General features: G+C 37.4%; 1 protein-coding gene across 10 annotated transcripts in view; it reads right to left on the minus strand.

Moving 5' to 3' along the window:
* Positions 1-203: 203 nt before the first annotated feature.
* Positions 204-20,025, minus strand: part of ADD1 (adducin 1) — a 62,448-nt gene continuing 42,626 nt past the window's right edge. For 2 of the 10 annotated variants that reach the window (XM_053976810.1, XM_053976811.1), the window contains exons 11-17: positions 17,636-17,737; positions 15,727-15,816; positions 15,614-15,631; positions 14,802-14,894; positions 8,903-9,059; positions 6,834-6,929; positions 204-2,614 (exon numbers count right to left, since the gene is read on the minus strand). In XM_053976810.1, the coding sequence (XP_053832785.1) occupies positions 2,262-2,614; positions 6,834-6,929; positions 8,903-9,059; positions 14,802-14,894; positions 15,614-15,631; positions 15,727-15,816; positions 17,636-17,737 (909 nt within the window). In that variant the 3' untranslated portion in view covers positions 204-2,261. Of the gene's footprint in view, positions 2,615-6,053; positions 6,089-6,833; positions 6,930-8,902; positions 9,060-14,801; positions 14,895-15,613; positions 15,632-15,726; positions 15,817-17,635; positions 17,738-20,025 lie in introns of those variants that run through there. The other 8 variants (XM_053976814.1, XM_053976812.1, XM_053976819.1 and 5 more) reach the window with 4 other exon arrangements.

Consider the following 20,025-nt stretch of genomic DNA (forward strand, 5'->3'; position numbering starts at 1 on the left):
CTGGGAATCTCTGGGAGGGGAGCCCTGCAGTAGCCAATTGGAGTATTTTCTGAGAAGGAAAGCCATCATTAATCATCACCTTAATCATTAAAAGAAAACTAAGCAAATGAGGCTACAGAATAAAAGTGTACAAGTTTTGAAAGCAGAGCATGATTTTTTTTTCAAGAGTTTTATTTGTGAGTAGAACTTAATGATACAAGAAAGAAAGAAAAATACAGGACTTTATTCTGCCCCAAAGTGTGTAACCATACCATACATGACTACATTTCATATTGTAATACAAAGAACTAAAAGAACAAACTACAAAATTAGAAATTAAGAGTCATTGCATATGTGGTCAAGATAAATGGAGGGACTTCAGTAAAGAACTGAAACATACAGCAATTAGTCATTTAGTTACGACCCTGCAATAAAACACAATTTAGCAAAATAAGTGTTGTTTGCTTCCTAGTGTACAAGGACATACAATGTTAGAGCAGAAGCTGGAAGCCATTCGTGCCATGCAGTCCTGCCTGAGTGCTGCTGTCCAGGGGCTCCGGCCCAGTGCCTGCCTGCTCTGTCCCACACCGGCCCCGTCACCTTTCCCACGGTCCCAGTGGCCGCCTCGAACCCTCTGCTCTCACTTGAACGCTGACAGCTCAATTCCGGCTGTTCCCCTTCGCTGCTCAAAACCAGCCCGAGGCATCGGCACCTCCCAGCCCGACACAGGCCTCGCTCTGCCCGCCCAGAGCTGCCTCCAGCCGCTCCACCCACCCGGCCCTCTGTGCTTTCTGCTGCATGAATGTAAGGCATTAGTTCTCTGCTGTTTTACCAATTGCAACATTTAATATTGTCCTAAAAGGTTACATCCATGTTCTGTTGTGTTACAGACACTTACTGTGAGTCAGCGTGTTGCCCTCACCCCCACGGGGTGTTGGGGTTTGCTGCTGTTAAACCCAAAATGCAAATTCTAGAAACCAGAACTGGTCACTGCCCCGCCGGCCCTGGGCCGGGGAACGGCACCTGCTTTCCAGAGAATTCCACAAGCTTGACCTGCCTGATCTTAAACTACTTTTATAATTAGTGATGGACACAAGCATGGCAATAACTGGGAAACAGTGAACTCAGTGGTGAGAGTGATTTGCCATGCTGCACATTAAACAAACATTTCTAGCAAACGGTGAAAATACACCTTTAAGGTTACACTGTACTTGACTGCTGGCAACAACAACAAAAGGATTTAAAGAAATGCCAGCTTCTGCAAGTGAAAATATAATTACTATAAAACAAGGTGAAATACTCAGTGTAATGCATTTACATTTTTGTCAGTGAGAAGGAACAAACACAAAAGGCTGCACATGGGGTTCATGCACAGCAAGGTTGCATGTGCAACAAAGGGATTTGTAAGAGGATGAAAAAACTGTGCTAAGGCCCAAAACACACCTGCCCATGCTCCACACCACCAGCTTTTACTTCAGTTACTTTTTAATCTTTTCTAACAGCCTAATTACCACATGACTCAGTGAGGCAAGAGCAAAGACAGATTTCCCTTAAACTGCAATTCACTAGAAAGAAAAAAAAGCAGCTAAGATTGGGCTCTTTGAACACACAACATGAGCGGAACACACCATGGACACTTCAGTCCTAGACATCAAAGACTGATTTCACCAGCCAGTTATAAAAAAAACAAAGTGAAAAACACCTTCATTTTGTAACAACAGTGAGAAGGGAGAAAGAGAGGAGAAGCAATGGAGAGCCTCAAAGCTTGGCCAAACCACAACCTGTACTCACAAGCTTGCAGAAGTTTACATGTCAGTTCAAGAATTCACCCCCCTTGAGAGCACCACTGCAAAAGCATCCTCTCTAAAAGTCAAAATTCAAGAAATTTACTTTTGACTTGGAACAGAATATTGGAAAGAACACTTCTTGTGGTAAGCAACGGGTGTTTTATTTTTAATTGTGACTTTTTTATATTCTTTTGCAAAGCAGTGCAGGCTTTAAATTAAAAATAGTGAATCAATGCCTTCCACATGGAAGTCATTTACATTTGATTACAAATTAGGGATCAGATCTGTGGCAGCTGCTGAACACACAGGATTAGCACCTTTTTGGACATGAGTTTCTGGTTATAACCCTAAACAATCAAGCCATAACTTGAGGGGCTGGTTGGATTAATTGTGGCATTCATTTACATAGTAAGACAAAACACTCAGTACGATCTGGTACATTCTAGTGGTTAATGGAGTTTAAAATATGACAGTGTTTCTGCAGTGGGTTGGCCTTTAGGAGTCACTCTTCTTTTTGCTCTTCTTCAGGAAGGAAGGAGTGCGGAACTTCTTTTTCTTTTTTGACGGGGACTTCCCTGGAGATTCATCACTACCTGCATCAGCTGCTGTCCCCTCCTCAGCTGTTGGTGTTGCTGGCTCTTCAGTGGGTTGGGACTGGGGTTCTTTATTTTCCACTGCAGGTGGTTCCGTTTGGCTTTTGGGCACATCATGATCACATCTCCCTTCCTCCTTTCCTAAGGGAGGGAAGCTGAGTGCTTCCGAAGGCTCATCAGGGGTGAGATCTGGGAGGGTTTGCTTGAAGGTTGCAGCATCACTGTCATCTCTGTAGGTCTGGTCCTGCCGTGTCTCTGGTGGACGGACAGACAGTGACAGTCAGTTTACAAAAGTGTCCCTGGAGCAGGGCAAGCGAGGCAAGTGGATGGTGAGCGCGCTCTACAAGAAACTAATATGTTTACTTTGCATGAAAGCCTTTGTAATAGGGCTGTTCTCCAGCTTTGGGCACAGAAGAAATAAGATATTCCAAAGTTCTGCTTGTTTTTAAGCTTCTTCACACAGAACAGATAAAGCTGAATTGCATCAGCAAGAATGTAACTGTTCAGACCTCGCTCCTGTTTTACTCATGATAGTTGCAGACAACACAATATTATAGTGCAACAAAGCAGGAATTAAACCTACAGTTTTCATTGGCATTGAGTAGACTGTTTTGCAATTCCACACTTTTATTCTTATTTCTTTTGGAGAGATAAAACTGCTGATTTGCAGTGATCTCATACATGCAAATCCATTAATTTCTAAATTGTTGGTTTTCCAATTTATAATCCCAATGAAGAGATTTTCATAATATTCTTCCATGAGATCTAACAAATATTGCTTCAAAACATCATTTCCTATCACAAAGGCTTCACTTTTTTTTTGCAAGATATGGATTCCTATAAGTAAAATCCATGTTTATCAAATTAAATGAGCTCAGCAGGTTATGCAATACAGCTTGTTTTGTTTATTGTACGTGATGTCAACAGCCAAACTCACCCTGTAAAAGGGAACATCAAGAGTCCAGTGGTAGCTGTATGTCCAAAGGGGAACTGAACCACTCCTCCCTCAACTGCACGACTGTCCCCACTCACCGCTGTGCTTTGGGATGCTCTGTTTAAGGCTCCTCTTTGTGCATGGCTTCAACAAGGAGCACTTTGTGGGGCTCCCTGCAGTGCTGTCCGTGCACCGCAGCCGAGCTGTCCCGTTAGCTGTGCCACATCTATCCCACTGATGTTACATAAGGAGGGATTTAGAGCAAGATCCAGGCCATGCTCATTGTGAGGCACAAATGAAAGGCAACTATTTTTTCCTCCTTTCAAGATCTTGTTTGTTTTAATTTGAAAAGACTGAAGGCTTTCACAAGAATTTACAGAAAATACTTGATACTTTCACATTTTTCCTATCAAAATTACAGTGTTCTTTTTACTTCTGCCAGATGGGATTAATAATTCTCTGATATATTTTAAAGGGCTCTGTTCTGTGAATACCTGCTAGGAAACAAACATGTTTTGCCTAGAGCACCATGAACTTCTAATAGGTTAAATAAACACCACACACTAGTATCCAGTGCAAAACACTCGGAATGCACAAGTTAGCAGTTTAAAAGTTATAATGCAGGCAGGATTTAAATCAGAGCAAAAAAGAGAAAGCAGTTATGTACAGTACAAGTTGCCTTCTGAAGCTGTAATTTAGCCTATGTATGGCAGACACACATTAATAAGAAACAGCAGTTACAGTTCTTCACTACCACTACCCTGCTTTTGGATTTGACTTTTCAGGAATTAACTGAAAACATTGCTGAGCTCTTCTCTCTGGGATCCAGTGGCAGGATGTGTGGGAATGGCTCAAAGCTGCACCAGAGGAGGTTCAGACTGGACTTTGGGAAGTGTTTCTTCTCTGAGAGGGTGGTCAGACATTGAAGTAGGCTTCCTATTTACTGTGAGCTGGTCAAGGCCCCAGGCCTGACAGTGTTCAAGAGGCATTAGGACAATTAGCTTTAACTTTTGGTCAGCCCTGAATTGGGTCAGGCAATTGGACTAGATGGTCATTGTAGGTTCCTTCCAAGTAAAAAATATTATATTCTATTCATTAGTTGGCCCAATTTTTAGAACAGGCACCATATTGGACTGTCAGGTTTATTTTATTTTTTTAAATTAAGTTTAAAAGATAGTTTTGAAGTCTTAAAAAAGGGACTAGAGATTCTTCAAATTAAAGAATAGGAAGCTACAGGCATTCAAACAGCATTTGCCAGCTGGCCTGAGCACTGAATAAATATAAATGGGTTTGCAACTCATTAACCCAGGATTGCCATCCTTCCCAGTTTGTCAAGTTCCCATCATCCTAAATAAATAGATTAACGTCATGCTGGAATCAAGCAAACATCTGTTTATCTAGTTTGCTAAGGGCAATATTTTACCAGAATTCAGAAGATTTACAAATTCCACATTCAATTAAGCCAGCACACAACATGTAAATGCCCTGCTACTCTACTGGATGGATTTTAGTAACATAACTAGAAAGCTTTAAAAATATCTTATATTTCTTGCTGCAAAACCTATTTACAGTTTAAGAATTCAGCAGCACCTCAACAATTTAAAAGTTTTTTTTTTTAAATAATCATGTTTACATCCATACTCTCCCTTTATATATATATATATATATAAAATACATACTGTGGCTTAAGAGTTTAAAGACTAACATCAATATTGGTGTGTGTTTATAATTCACATTATGAAAATAAATGCTTATGGGGTTTTGGTTTGGTTTTTTTTTTCCCAACACAACAATGTGGACAAACATACAAACTAGGCTATAACTGAGTTAAAAAACACTTGACTGATTTCAGCTACACTTAAATAGAAAGAATGATGAATCGAAGTTGAGAAGAGGTTGTATACTGACAACATTGTCATTCATCAGAACCTCCCCCAACCAAAGCCATCCTAGTATGAACTTCCAGTTATTCTCTAAAATAAGCTTTGTATGTTTGTCCTGGAAAACTTATACAATGAGAAGAGTTTGTCAAACACATTTCCCTGTTTTAAAGAACTTTCAGGTTTTAGAACTTTACCAGTAACATCACAGGTGTCTACAATATAGTTTGACTTTCACACCTATGACAAACACACTGACTTTTGGATATAACAGGACATACAAACATCCTTATTCCTTTAAAGTATAATCCAAAGGAGCCCTGCAGAGCTAGCCAAAACAGCTGTAGAAGTTGCTGCCACCAAGTACTTGCTGTTATTCCTTGGCTGGAATTTGAATTCCCTACAGTTAACACAAAACTTAGGAGTAGTCCCATATCCATTTCCATGCAGAAGTCTGCTGGGTAAATTTAAATCCATGTCAGTGAATTTTGCTCTGGAATAGATTAGGAACTCTTCCGTTTTGTTACAAGGCCCAAGCTGTGTGGGCAGCAGCAAACTGTTGGGGCAGAAACTCCCAGAGCTGTTTCAGCTATATCTGCCAGGCAACTTCAGACTATTCCTTTTTAAACTGAGGAATCGGACACACAGATATGGAAACACGGAAGGTGACTTTCACAGTCTCTCTCAAAGGGGGAGTGTGCTTTAACATGAGAACTGCAACTGCCTGGAATTACATGGAATTGAGAACTAAAGAAATCAACATCTCAGAAAAAGCCTGCTTTTTTAAAAAAAGCAAAACAAAAAAAAAAAAACTTTAGTAAACAAAGATGCAAGAGTGAAGCAAAGCACAAAAGCAGGTCAGAGTATGGAATGATACTTACTATGGTAACAGGTATTCTTTAGCATATCCATCTCCTGTTTGTAACGCAGCCACAAGAAGAAAAAAGCACAAGTAGAGAATCTATGCATTCATCACAGCCATTGTGTTACGTTAGAAGAATGGTTGCAACCATTCTTGTAGAAAACAGAATGAGATGAAGTAGTGAACGGCAGACTAACAGACAAGTGATATATCCAATGTACAAGGTAAAGGAAACAAGACAATAATTGGATTACACCTGATCAAGATTATAATTTTATCCTTTTTTTAGGGAATTATCAACTTTAGCAGCCCTGCTCTCATTTTAGTTAAAACTATGACATAAAGTGAGCAAATAAGCAAATTTAGATTCAAATTGAGTAGGAAAATTATTTACTGAGGTGTAATCCAAGTACAATAATGTTTAAGAAATGTGCAATCAGTGAAGAAGATTTACCAAAGCATCTAGATATGTGTCTGGTTCACCATCAGACACTATTTCATTTAGTAAGAGCAATTACCTCGCAGAAAATGTACAAAAAGGTAAATCAGTTGAGAAACACCAAGAGATGACAAGGCAATTCTGAAGAGATGGAAATTTGTCTTTATATTAATGCACACTTCTTTATTATTGTAAACGAAACTGTTAGACTCACAGTTCAGTGGAGTATCTCGTAGGTAGTACAACAATGAAATACAAGAGGTCATTTACTGTTATTAGCTCTAGTTCATGTACTCCCATGCGTCAGTCACTAAGGATGCTGTTATTGGTTCCCCTGGCCCCCAGGGAGCAGAACGTACCTTCCTCTATTTTAATCGGCGTGCTGGGAGGAGTGCGAGCTGAACTGGGGTCAGGGGGGCTTTTCTCTTTCTGTGGCCTGCCATCTTCTGAAGGCTCTGCAGGTGCAGGCAAAGGGAAATTAAAAAGGCAAATAAAAGCTCTCTGAATGTAAGAAAACAAGTGTCCTTTTGTTCCATGCAAGAAAGATACCAATACATTTTTCTGAATCAAAATTCTTCCAGGATATTAAATAATACCAAAACAAGCAAAAGAAAATTAAGCGATAGTTTGATACTAACAAAACTGTTCAACAAAACTGTTCTGTGGCTCTCTTTGGAGGTGTTTTTTTTTCTTTAAGCAGGCATAAATAATGAAATCATTTATGACTTGGTTTATGCTGCTGGTATAAAGAAAACTTGTAAGGAAAAACCACAAGATATAAACAAATAGGGAGGAGGGGATATGCTACCAGTCCTACACAAAATAACACACTTTTGCTTGCTTTGTTTTGCTGAAATTTGGAGTAAACAAAATTGCATCCCGAAAGAAAAGAAGACTGCACAGATAATCAGAAAAACATGCAGTAATTATATGATTCCAAACAGATTTCACAGTGGTTTGAGTATTTGTTATTAGTAAGGAGGATCCCCTTTGCTTCCAGCTTTAAATAGCCCTAGATCCAAAGGAAAACATTAACAGAGTACATCATATATCGGGAACAACACTAAAGCATTGTTCCATCCAGTTCACCTACACAAATAAAGTGAAATCAGTGCCACAGATGAGAGTCAACTGACAGAATCTCCACATGGTGTAGATAAAGAGGTGGTTCCTTGGATTGCAAGCACAGCTGTACCATGTTAGTAATACCTGAGGCCTCAGCCAAAAGGTCAGGATCAGACCTTAATGCTTTGATCACTGCAGTATGAAATTCCTTATGGGAGGACTTCTGCCCATCTGGCTCTTCTCCATTTAGATGTGGGATGATTTGCTGCATGGTCTGACAAGAAACCCATGCAGCAGCAAACTGAATGTTATCTAAAGACTTAGACAGTGATGATACGTCACGATCCTGTAAAGTCTTCGTATCTGTTCCTTGAAAGGTGTTTGATCTCCCTTTCAAATCCAGAGATTTTTTATCTGACGTGTTTTGCTCACTGATGGTCTGATTTCTAAGCACTGCACTCTGTTCCCCAGCTGGTGTCTGTCTCAGTAACAGAGTCTCTCCATATTTTGATACCTTATCTAAGAAGGATGTGGCATCGTTACTGAGAGAATAAAGGTATGCAGTTAAACAGGCATGACAGCACAGCATCCCACCCCACCCCACTCAGTACTTCATAAACCAAACACAATGGTTCCTACATTGTGGTCCCGAAAAGCAACTGCAGGGAACACACACTGCAAAAGAAACAGCACTTTGGATTCTTGCATCACTTAAATTCAAAACCTCACAACAGATGACCATTCTAAGTATCATCCCTTAAAATTATTCAAAAGCAAAGCAGGAGAACCACTTCAGATGCAGCAATGGCCTCTTTTTATAGCACAAATCTATCATAATAATTGAAAAAGTCCATTTTGGTAGAAGTCCCCACAAGATGTCATATTTCCAAGCAATAATCAATGTTATTCTGTATCTTCTCCATTCAATGTATTTCTCAAATCCACAAATTTCAGTGACTTAAAAACCTGCAGTGTTGCTGCTATAAAGCACCACCTTTCCCTCACCTTAGCCCAAGATCTAGGGCCAAGGGAAACAAAGAATAAAACCAGTACCAAAACACCTTTTTGATGGAAGCTTTCAACTTCCTACCAGCAGGAGTAACTGGCCCTACTGCCCAGTTTGTCTATAAGGACAATTTTAGAGTGAGATCTAGGTATTTATACAGGACAAACTTAAAACATTTAGATCACACATTTTATCTCTAACATACTTCTCAAATTTTTAATTCACACTGGAAAAACTGAAACATACAAAAGCTGGGTAATTTATCCACAGCCTTTGCAGGTAACCCACCTTCCAATTACTAAGAAACTTGTTGGTACTACAGTCTATTGCAGAAAAAACACACACAGAGAAACCAACCTTCTGGTCCCTTCTGCTTTCTTTCTACTTCTTTGCGATATTCTTCCAGTTCTCGATCAGTGAGTTTATTGAAGGGATTTGGTCCTGTTGTGCTCACTATGACTTTTGGTTGATATTCTTTCTCAATTATTGCCTTTGATGCAGTCACCAGTTCTCCCTGGCAAAAGAAAATTAAGATACATCTGCAATCAAGCAGTAACTTGCAGAACCTTTAGAGGTATAGAAGCTACAAAGCAATCAAAACCAAAACAAAAACATAACCTGGAAAATGCTACTTTTTCCTCTTTTAGATTAAAAAAAAATCTATTGCAGATTTTTTTTTTATCTGATTAACAGGAGGTTAATATAAAGGACAAAACAGGTCTCCACCAGGGAATATCCACCATTAAGCAGTAAATCAAACAGCAGCCAAACAGTCTGGCTGAATTATATTTGAAGTCACAAAAGTTTATCAAGTTTCTTTTTCTCACCACAAAAGAAACATGATACCAGGCCCACCTGCATGGCAGTCTGGGCACAGAATAGTCATAAAGGGTCAAGAACTCAGCTCATGGGTATTTTTGTTTCTGTTTTGTTTTGGGCTTTTATTATTATTATTATTTTGCTTTGGGTTTTTGTTTTGCTTTGTATTTTTTTGATAACAGAAAAGCTATTTCTTGCAGCTACTACATTACACCTAACAGATGTTATAGTAAAAAGCCATCTTGTATATGTTCTGTATATACCAGATTAGCAGCTTATTATAAGCCATTTTAAAGTAATTAAGTTTAACTGTAATCAGGTACAAGTTAGCATATTTACATCTATAACCTATGTCATATAAGCCAGATAAAAAGTTATACAAATAAAAATATAACAAGCAATTCTAAGTACAGTAAGTTCCAGTGGACAAAAGCAGCTGCATCAGATTCTCTAATGTTAAAGCTTTTCCTTTTTCTTCTCTAATCCTATGGTACAGGCTACAGCCACTGGATTTTCATTGTCTCATGTACAGAAAATGCTTGCCTGGAGATAGCTGCTCTATCTCTCAAATGACTTGTCTAAGCATTTGGTTTTTTCTGTTGGATATACAGAACTCTGACACTAGTTTCTTAACAGCTGGTGTGTGACCTGTGCCCCATGTCATGGTGACACCCAAACTCTTCATTATCAAGAAGAGATATCTGAACTCCATTAGCCAATAGGTATGGGCTACTGATTGACCCAGGTCATCTCAATATTCAAATGTTGCCTGTAGCAATATTTAAAAGAAAGCATTAGAAAGCATAGTTCAAAAATATGCAGCACTTAAAGAGAGACAAACATTCCATCCCATGTCCACACTTCATGGACAAGCACAGGATGGCCACTGTAAAACTGATAATGCAAATAGACAGAATGCTATTTTGGATGGCAAGAGCTGCTTTGGACAAGTTGTCAGCACCAAAGAGGTGACAGGCAGGGATGTCTGGATGAAAGGAGGACAAGAGCAGTTTTGAAAGCCTGATGAGAGATCTCCAGAAATCTGGTCTAGAGCAATCCAAGGAGGTAAGATGGCTGTTAGAATCTATGCTGCTCTTCAGGAAGCAAACACCAGAGAACAAACAGCCTAACAATAAATCTCCACTGCAAGAAAGGAAAGTACCTGAAAGGAACTGCAGGAGAGAAACATCTCTAAAACATTACAGATCACTTCATAAAATAAGAGGAGAATTCATTCTAAATGCAGAATGTCAGTAGAATGTCAAAAGCCTTTTCTCAACTATATCCATGAAGCATTGATTTGACAGTAACAGCTTTTCTCAGAAGATAATGTGTGAAAGGGTCAGAGAAACATCAACCTTTGTACAAATCCTAATTGTTTTGTAGAAAATTCAAAACTCCCCTAAAACTACAGGTCTCAGCTTTTAATGATGGCACAAAACTGATGCCCATGGAAATTTTATATTTCCCTTTCTGTCTTTGCCCACACTTCAAACTAAGTCCATAGTTTTATCTGAAACTCAGCATAAGCAGCAGGACCTTGTAAAGCATTGATCTCAGGCAGAGTTTCTAGAGTTTTCTGGGAACAAGACACACAGTAGCCATTAGTATCCCTGGAATTTCTAAGAATGTCTTTGAATCATTGGGTAGAACAGCTTCTAATGAAACAGAATTTTACTGAATGCCTGTTGATTTAATGGTGACAAATAACAAGACAGTTTGCAGATGCCTGGTGCACTGGCATAATGTGTTCTCCTACTTAGGAGAGTACCTCTGTTAAATACTGGGAATGAAAGCAGCAAATCAAGCTTATCACATTTACTAGACTGAAAAAAATTAAACCAAAATCAAACCCTCACAAGAAACGCCCACAATCACTACAAACAGTATTTGTACTTGCTGAGTAGCTTTGACCCAAGAGAAGCAGCATTGAAAAGATCAGAGGCAACAGTGTTGGATCATAAAAGCAGAAAAATTATACAAGAGATAAGAAAGGAAAACTTTTATTTTATTTTAACTTTTATTTAAAAAAACTTTTTTTATCCAGTTTTATTCAGTATCAATAATACGGAAGCTGTTCAAAGGCCACAAATGAAAATGATACTGGTAGAGGGACTGAGTCTATGTGGGAAATAAATTATAGTAATACGTTAGTAAGTTCTGCAGTATGGTTACTTTATACCAGTATGATTAGTCTAAACCATCATTACTTCTAAATCAAGAAGGAGATATGTTTTACTTCACAGAATAGGCCACAGAGCATCCTTCTAAGAATTCAAATAAAAATATACAACACAAAATGAAACATGGGACAGAAAGAAAAAAAGTATAAAGCACTAAAAAGACAGTACAGAACATATTTCCAATTGTTAAATGTGACACTAAAATAGACAAGACTTTGCAGAGCTATCAACCTGACCATGCCATTCAGAGATTCCTAAGAACATTGAGAAAAACCGAACAAGAGGACTGGTCTGGAGTTACTTCCAGTATTAAAGAACCTGTAGAGAGGGAGTAAATTCCCATAGACTCACACTGTTTCAACATAAGATGACATGAAAAAAATTAATGTTCTAGTGATCCCATTAGGATTAGCCTGATCCTCGTATTACTTTGATGATGATTCCAAAAGTATTTAGATGACTATTTGAAATTTGATCACATGTGTATGCACTCAAATATCAACAGCATTTTCTCCACTGTAAGAAACACTGGATAGATTATATTAATGAAGAGAATGCATTTTCACTCTGTCAGGGCATACACTTCCACAGACACAAAGTCATTTATGGCTAATGATATGCAATATACCTTCATATTAAACATGGACCTCATACTTCCTACATGGAAATTTATATAATCAAGTAATTTTGTAACTTCTAGACCAAACCTGGCTTTTAGAGAAAAATTCAAACCTGACCATTATTTAACAGGCAAGCACTTCACCTTGTTCTCAGAGATAAATATGACCAAAACTGGCTCTTTATATATGCCAATTCTTCTTTCCATCAGACAGGAGGTTCATAATAAGGGTCTAAGTTAACAATTGCTCCTAACACAATCTAACATTAATGCAGTGCCTTTATCCAAAACACCAAGATTCCTGAGGTATTGTTCATGTAGAAGTCACCACTCAAAACTAGTGCCACCTCTGGGGCAGCACTGAGAGGGTCTGGATTAAGAACAAAGCCACAGAATTTCCATTCTAAAGGAAGAGACCCAAAATGGGTGAATCCCCTTCTGTTTAAAATTACTGAAAATTCATGAGAATTTATTTTCTTATGAGACTGCAGAATGGTTGTTGGTAAGAATAACCAACATTCCCTGTCAATCAGCCAAGACTGCAGCAGAAGCTTGGTTAACCAAGTCAGACCAGGAATAAAATTATATGATGCACAAGGAGGTTGAATTGTAACATGGCCAGGACTTCTCAGAACATGGATAAAGCAAGTGAAGAGGCAAGATGGAATGAATATTCACTGCTGCAGCCATAGGCACAGGAGCTCAAAGCAGTACATGCATGCTGTACACAAGGAGGCATTTCTTCATCCAAAATAGTGTGCATTAGTATTTGTTATAAATCTCAACATTATTTGAAAATATAATAGATTGTGTTACTGCAATTACGTGAAACTTTTTACATGAACTGTCATTGAGCGTCAAAGAATTTGTCAACTGAGAACTTCTAATTGTCTGGTACCTAAAAGTCCCTAAGTCAGTGATGTACAGGATTCTTCAATTTTATTGAAATTTTCAGGTGAGGTTTCATAAGGTGGGGCATTTTCAGGTGTGGGCATCATAAGATTGCTTACACTTCCTTTGTTCCACAAAACACAATTGTTTTATGGCAGAATCTTTCAAGGAAATTTCTCTAGTAGTTGTCTTTTGTTGCTGTTATTTTTGGGTTCATTGGATTTTCTGGTTTGGGTGACATTTTTTTAGGAGGTTGTTTGGTTTGGGGTTTTTTTGTTTGTTTTGGTTTTGTTTCTTGGGTTATTTTTTTCCCCCCCAAACAGGAAATTATTAAGCATTTGGGTTACAATCCATGTTAAAATAATAAAGATTATGAAATAGGCCACTTCTATTTCATAATTACTCTTGTAATTTACATTGTGATCTAATTTTACACACTATTTCAGGCAGAAAGCATTTTCATGACACCACAAAAAATGGAAACAATTTGGACACCTAAACCCTAACAGGATACTACTAGACAAAATCACAATCAACAGACCATTTCTTGGTTCTCTGCCATCTGTGAAAATGCATGTAAACTATCTAACTACTTTTAGAAAAAAGCTATGTCATTGTTTGAACATAATACTTGAAATATATCACTGTTGAAAAAGACCTGTGTTATGATAATTATCATAAAAGTAATTTTTCACTTTGAAGGTATTATTAAGTGGAAAATAAAAGCCATGCACTGCCTGAAAGAATTTGGCTTTATTTTACTTTTTGTCTTCAACCCAGAAATAGTGTTTTATTATTATTCCTTTCAGAATATGGACAAAACAAACTGCAACGTGAAAAATATGACCATCATATTCTTAGTAAGATTCAAGTATCTATAACACAAACTGGCTCATTACACTTTAGAAAGAGTTATAAAACCACAGGGTTTCCAACAATGGTGTAATTCAAAGTATTCTGTACTTTTTTCATGAAAAAGCTATTTTGATAATGAGGCATTTAGGCACGACCTAAAACCAAGATTTAAGAATCTTTTAGGTAAAACACTGGAGCAGAGGAGGCACTGATGCTTATTTACACACTGTGCTTCCACACTAGATGTGCTCTAAGAAATGTTATTTGCAGTGTACAGCTGCTCCATTCAGCCAGCCCCAAGGACTGCCCACCACAACATGCTCACACTTCTTGAACTTACTCTGTATTTAATGAACATCATGCAAGCACAAACATAACTACAAGTGTGAAAGACAATTGATTTTGCACCTGTAGGGCATTACTTAGCAACTCTTGTATCTAACTGCAGGAAGTATGAAGGAAGCCAGTTGTCCAGTGCTCTGGGATCAAGAGTTGACAGTGTTTGTCACATAACACACAGAGTATCCTCAGAATTACACTGATATAATCAGGCTGAGATTAAGCTAATTCTAAATTGATCTCAAATTAGAATAATTCAAGACTAACAGCATGCATAAAGAAATCCTCTATATGCAGGACCTGATCAGCACCTTAACATCAAGTGTTTCCTCACCAGCTTCTACAGACAACGATCAAGACCCTTAAGACACTCTTAACAGAGTAAAGTGACTGTTTGCATCATCGCATATACAAAATTTGAAGATCCATCTATTTTCATTTTTTAAAATTTTCTAGCCAAATCATTTCTTACAGAGGAAAAAGGTCAGGGTAAGGAGAGGTTAAATGAAGGGTGAACAACAGTATTTAGAGCAGTATGACAGGGCAGTACCTTTCTAACAGACAGAGATTTAGCGGGACTAAAGGCCTGCTCTGTGAGATCGAGCCCTTCAATAGATTCCGTACAGTCTGAGAGGGGAGCATCCTGCAACAGTAAATTGAGTAAACAGAGCAAACCGAGCCTGGGCTTTACAACATCAACCGAAAGCATTGTGATGCTTGCTAAAAACATGCAAAGAAACAGAAACTGGTAGATGAAATTGCATATGACAGTGAATTGACATGCACACATTATGACACCCAACATAAATAATGCTGTGGTCATGATAAGACTTGCCAATCTTTAAAAAGTATTATCAGAAAATACTTATCTGGGGCAGCTGAAAGTACTTGGATATAAAAAGCTTTATTCGGCTATACAGTATAACTGTACAGCTCTAATTCTTACTTTACTTGAAGCTATGATTTATAGTCTTTTGTATATCCACATATACTGCTTTTAAGTTTCATTGATGTAATAGCATTTTTCCCAAACTGCTCTTCAAATAAAATATTATGAAGCATGAAATCCCGTATTTAACATGAAACACTACTGCCCCACAGTGAGCCTGGTGTGCCCAGTATTAATCCTTCAAGATACATAAACTCAGAAATCAAAGAAACAAAAAGTTGTCACAAAGCTCAACTAGTTTTAAACAAGAATCTAACCCATATAAATAAGGCTTCTGAATTTCATGCATTACATTCAGCAAAAAAAACCAAGAAGCATCCTCCACAGACATGCTTGGGCTACATGGCTGCAGCCTCTAAATTTCTGACCCTGAGCACTCTTGCAAAGACAATGGTGTTACCTCTAAGACTTACCTTATAAACAGTTACTCTCTGCCAATTAAAGAATAATTTCATAGTGATATATTAGGTGAAAGCAGAAGACAGTCTAGATTAAGCTAATAGTTTCAGGAATTGAATACTCTCACCTGTACAAGGCTCCTGTCCACAACTACCCCAGAAAGAACCTGTGACTGAGGGCCTGCTGTTTTAATATCCTGCAAATTTTGTTCTCGGATCTGTAAAGGAAAGCAGCAGAATGAACAACAATCACATGAACAACAGAGAAAAGTTGATCATATTTTTGTGTTCGAAAAAGGGGTGAGTGAACCTGCCAACAGGCAACAACCAGTGCTAACTGCTGTAGCCACAGGGCTGTCAAATGAAGCTGAGCTTATAAACACCACTTGAATGTAAATGTTCAGGTTCCTGGCTGTTTCCTGACATTTCTCAAAATTTAGTCTTTAAGTACCACAGAAGGTGCTGTCCTTTGCTTTTCAGTACTAGGTCATGGTAAAACAGGTAACAGATAACTCCAGTTTGTGAAAAGTCAATAGAAGTATTACCTCTGTGTTTTTCTGTCTATTCTACCTGACCAGTCAGTTGCAGATTCCTGTCATTAGCCATTAGTTAGTGATATGGCACCACGATTTCATCTTCATATAGAATTTACTGTAAAACACTGCACAACTTTCCATTTTTGCATCTAGTCAGGACAATATCCTCAAAAGGACATACAATAATTTCTCTGTGGATAAACTGACACTCTGGAGTTCTCTAGAACACCCTTTTGCTGCATCCTAAATACCTCCCAGTTATTTCAATACAAAAGATGGGGACAGAAATCAGAGCTCTAAACCGAAGTATTGTCTATTTAAATTAGATATCCTTCAGTGGTAAAGAATTCATAACAACTGACTCAAAATTTATTTCTAAAATATTCTAGTTCTTGTTCCAAGATAAATGAAGAAAAGCACACATCTTAAAAGACCTCTACAACTAAAAAGGACATTGACTTTATAAAAAATATATGCATACAAATACACAAACAAGAAGTATTATTAATACTTGGTATCTCAGAAAGCACAAGGCTCCCCCATCTTTTTCACTTGTTTCTAATTTACTCCCCTTCTCATCACTGAGAAAGTATAAAATTTGAAGACTTATTCTCTTAGTCACTTCATTCATAGTTTTTAATAAAGCAAGATTTGTGTTTGAAACACAAAAACTGCTTGGAAATTTCACAGTAATTCTCATTTCAGGTGGTTATTATTTTACAGTGCCAAGCATAAGTTCTGTCAGCCATATACAAATTGTTTTAGACTCCTGCTAGTATCCCTGCACACAGCCTTTCTTTGACAGAATGTTAATTCCCATGTACCATAAGGCTATCAGTTAGAGGTATCAAAACAATCCAGAACAAGTTTAATATTAACAGGATACCAGGGCATAATTTATACTGTAAAAGAAATAAAGTGGAAAAAAACCCAATCCATTCAGTGCTTTCCTATTGGTAGATTGGACAAGAAGATCTGAAATTCAAAACCAGGAAAATTAACTGCAAGCTCACTTCAAAAAGATTAACTTCGAGTTCCAAAGACAAAAAAAAGAGTCTGCAACAATCACAGCATATATACAGTACACTGAAATATGGAGCGAGATCTATAGACTACTTTGTCTAGGCCACAAAATTCCAACAGGTATTACCAAAACAGGAAAACAGGTCACTAATGTAAAACTATGATCTCAGGGTACAGAATTACTACCATAAACTCAGGACTGGCTGTCTCAGAGGTACCCAGCACCTGGTCTAAGAAAAATTAGTCTTAGAAAAACATCTTCATATAGTGAACAGAAATACCAACTTTTTTCCAAGAGGAGTTCAGGACACTTAAGAATTGTTTCATTATTTAGTTATAAAGGGAAAGGACAACACCAGAACTTGTGTTATTGAGCCTCCAAAATGTCATTCTAGCAAAGTAAGTTAGTTCATTACAAGTAGACAACTGAATTGTGGTGATGACCAAAAAAAGAAGTTATTTTACTGCTATTACAAACCTTGTTCCTCATTTCTTGGACCTCCTTTGGATTGGTGTTCAATGGAACAAACAGATTAGGGACAGCAGAGGTGGCAGTTCTATGTCCATCCTCTTTAGTCCACTGTAACATCAAGAACAGTTGCAGAGTCAGAACTGCTGTAATGGCTACAGACACTCAGAGCAGCAAAGTCACATCACAGTTGATCATGCATCATACAGAACAGAGAACTGAACCAATGATTGCATTCTTCTATTCATTCCTAGGACTAAGTTGCTTTCTTCTTCAGTAATATAAACTATACCTTCAGATACATTTCTAGAGATCAGAACCATTCATCAAGTCAGGTTAGTAACAACAACTAGAGAGCCAGTTAACTTGCAAATAACTTTTACCCAAAACAATGCCATTCCTATGTGCAGTTCAGAGATTATGAGGACTGAGGGGTTTTTAAGCTGGTTTTCTGTGCACTTGACCACAATGACAGCTGCAGTGTTTTGTGTTTCTAAAAACCACCTACTTCTCACTTTATGAATAGATATATTAAGACAGGAGTAGGAAAATGCCAATATAAGTACTTATTTTTAAGGCCATTTTCAATAAGAAATTTCTCAATGAGTTCATACTTGTTTAAAAAGGACACTATTCCTTACCCAAACAGAAGTACAGTAAGATCTAAGGCATGAGCTTTAAGACTCTGTTACTGCCATTTTCATTTTCTGCACTGGGTGTTTTTACAAAATAATGAGAAAGACAGAGAGATCATTGATTCAATCCTCTGGTAACAAACATCAAAGCGAACTTAAAGCATAAGATGACAGAAGTATGAAAAGCAATGTGATGTCACTATCCAGGTTTAGTGAATGATTCTGTACTGTGAAGCAGGAGTGGGCATCACCAAAGTTTTGCATTAAAATAAGCTACTTCAGCAAAATGATGTTACCAGAATTAGTTTCTGCACAAACAAAGAGCTGTACCAGCACAGCAACCTAAAGGAACAGTTTGGTGATGTCAAATATTTTATAACTCATAGCTCAGAAGGTTACAAAAATATCCCAAACACAAGCTTTAAGCGCTTCATGGGTTCTTCATATATGGTTGCTTTATTTGATCTGTGCATTTAGTATGGAGTCCTGTTTAATTTGACACACAACTAACTCTTTATCTTGATATATTTACTTCGTACAATGTCCTAATTTCCAATCTCTATTGCATAGAAAATGCACCGAACAGTAAAGCAAACCTGTTTATAGAGCAAATGCTATGCATTTTTTCCTGAGTAACTTCAAGAAACAATAAGATAGCCAGAAATTGTCAGACTTCAGAAAGCAACAGAATTTTAAAATGTTTTGCAACTGTAAAGTAAAAAATGGAATGAACATGGAGCTGCGAAATACTCACTGATGATTATCTTCTCAGATAAAAACTACTCCAGCTTTTTATTAAAGATAGTTTTTAGTCAAAACATTTATATATAAACAACCTCAATATAACAAGCCCCTTTTTTATAGGTTAATAGCAAGCATAAAAAAATTTAAATACATGAACCTTTTATACTGTATGAAATTATCTATTGCTTCAGTATATCATTAAACCAATCTAATTTGTGACGAAGAATTTTGCTTCAGCCTTTCATTGATAATTTCAAATATTAAATACTACCTACTTTGTGAGCTGAGGGTGAAAAGCACAAACTGGCCCAAACATATACATAGCTTGAAGCTATGTTAAAACTGTTTAATCAAGGTAAATCTGTATCACTATAGATCAATAAAACAAAACCATATCTCATCAAGGTAAATCTATAATCATGGTTAAATGATAATTTAGCTTAGTTGATAGCACAAACAACAAATGTATTTATTAATTCATTAAACCAAAAAGAACACCACAAAAAAAACCACAGAGAGAGCACCTCTGTTTTTTTTGGGACTTTCTACACATTAACACTATGTATTTTAGCATATATATTGCCCAAGGAACCATTTCATAAATGTATTCAAAATACAGAGAACCCTGAGTGTATTCAGAGGTGTTGCAGAGTTTTGTAGGGATAAATAAAAGTTGAGGTGTTCTGGAAAAAAATAATATGGTGGGTTTTTCTCAAGATTACTAGTTTTATATTTTTAGGACTCACCTGTAACCATACTACTACAATACATAGTACCACTACCAAAGTTCTACTGAACTCCTGTGGCTGAGCTTGAGGTCAACCATTACAAAAGGTTGTAGCCGTGCAAATCCCTGCCTTCAGTTCAGTCACTCTGTATATGCCCAAGAAAATATCAAACCCACAGTTACACACCAACAGCTAACGATGTCCATTTGAAAGCAGCTGATACTTTTGCTTTTCAATTAACATATCTTTCAGTGCAAAATTTATCTGTAAGCAGCATTGATAAACAAAAGAA

This window comes from Vidua macroura, chromosome 4 (genome assembly GCF_024509145.1).
Source record: "Vidua macroura isolate BioBank_ID:100142 chromosome 4, ASM2450914v1, whole genome shotgun sequence".
In the NCBI taxonomy this organism is placed as follows: Eukaryota; Metazoa; Chordata; class Aves; order Passeriformes; family Viduidae; genus Vidua; species Vidua macroura.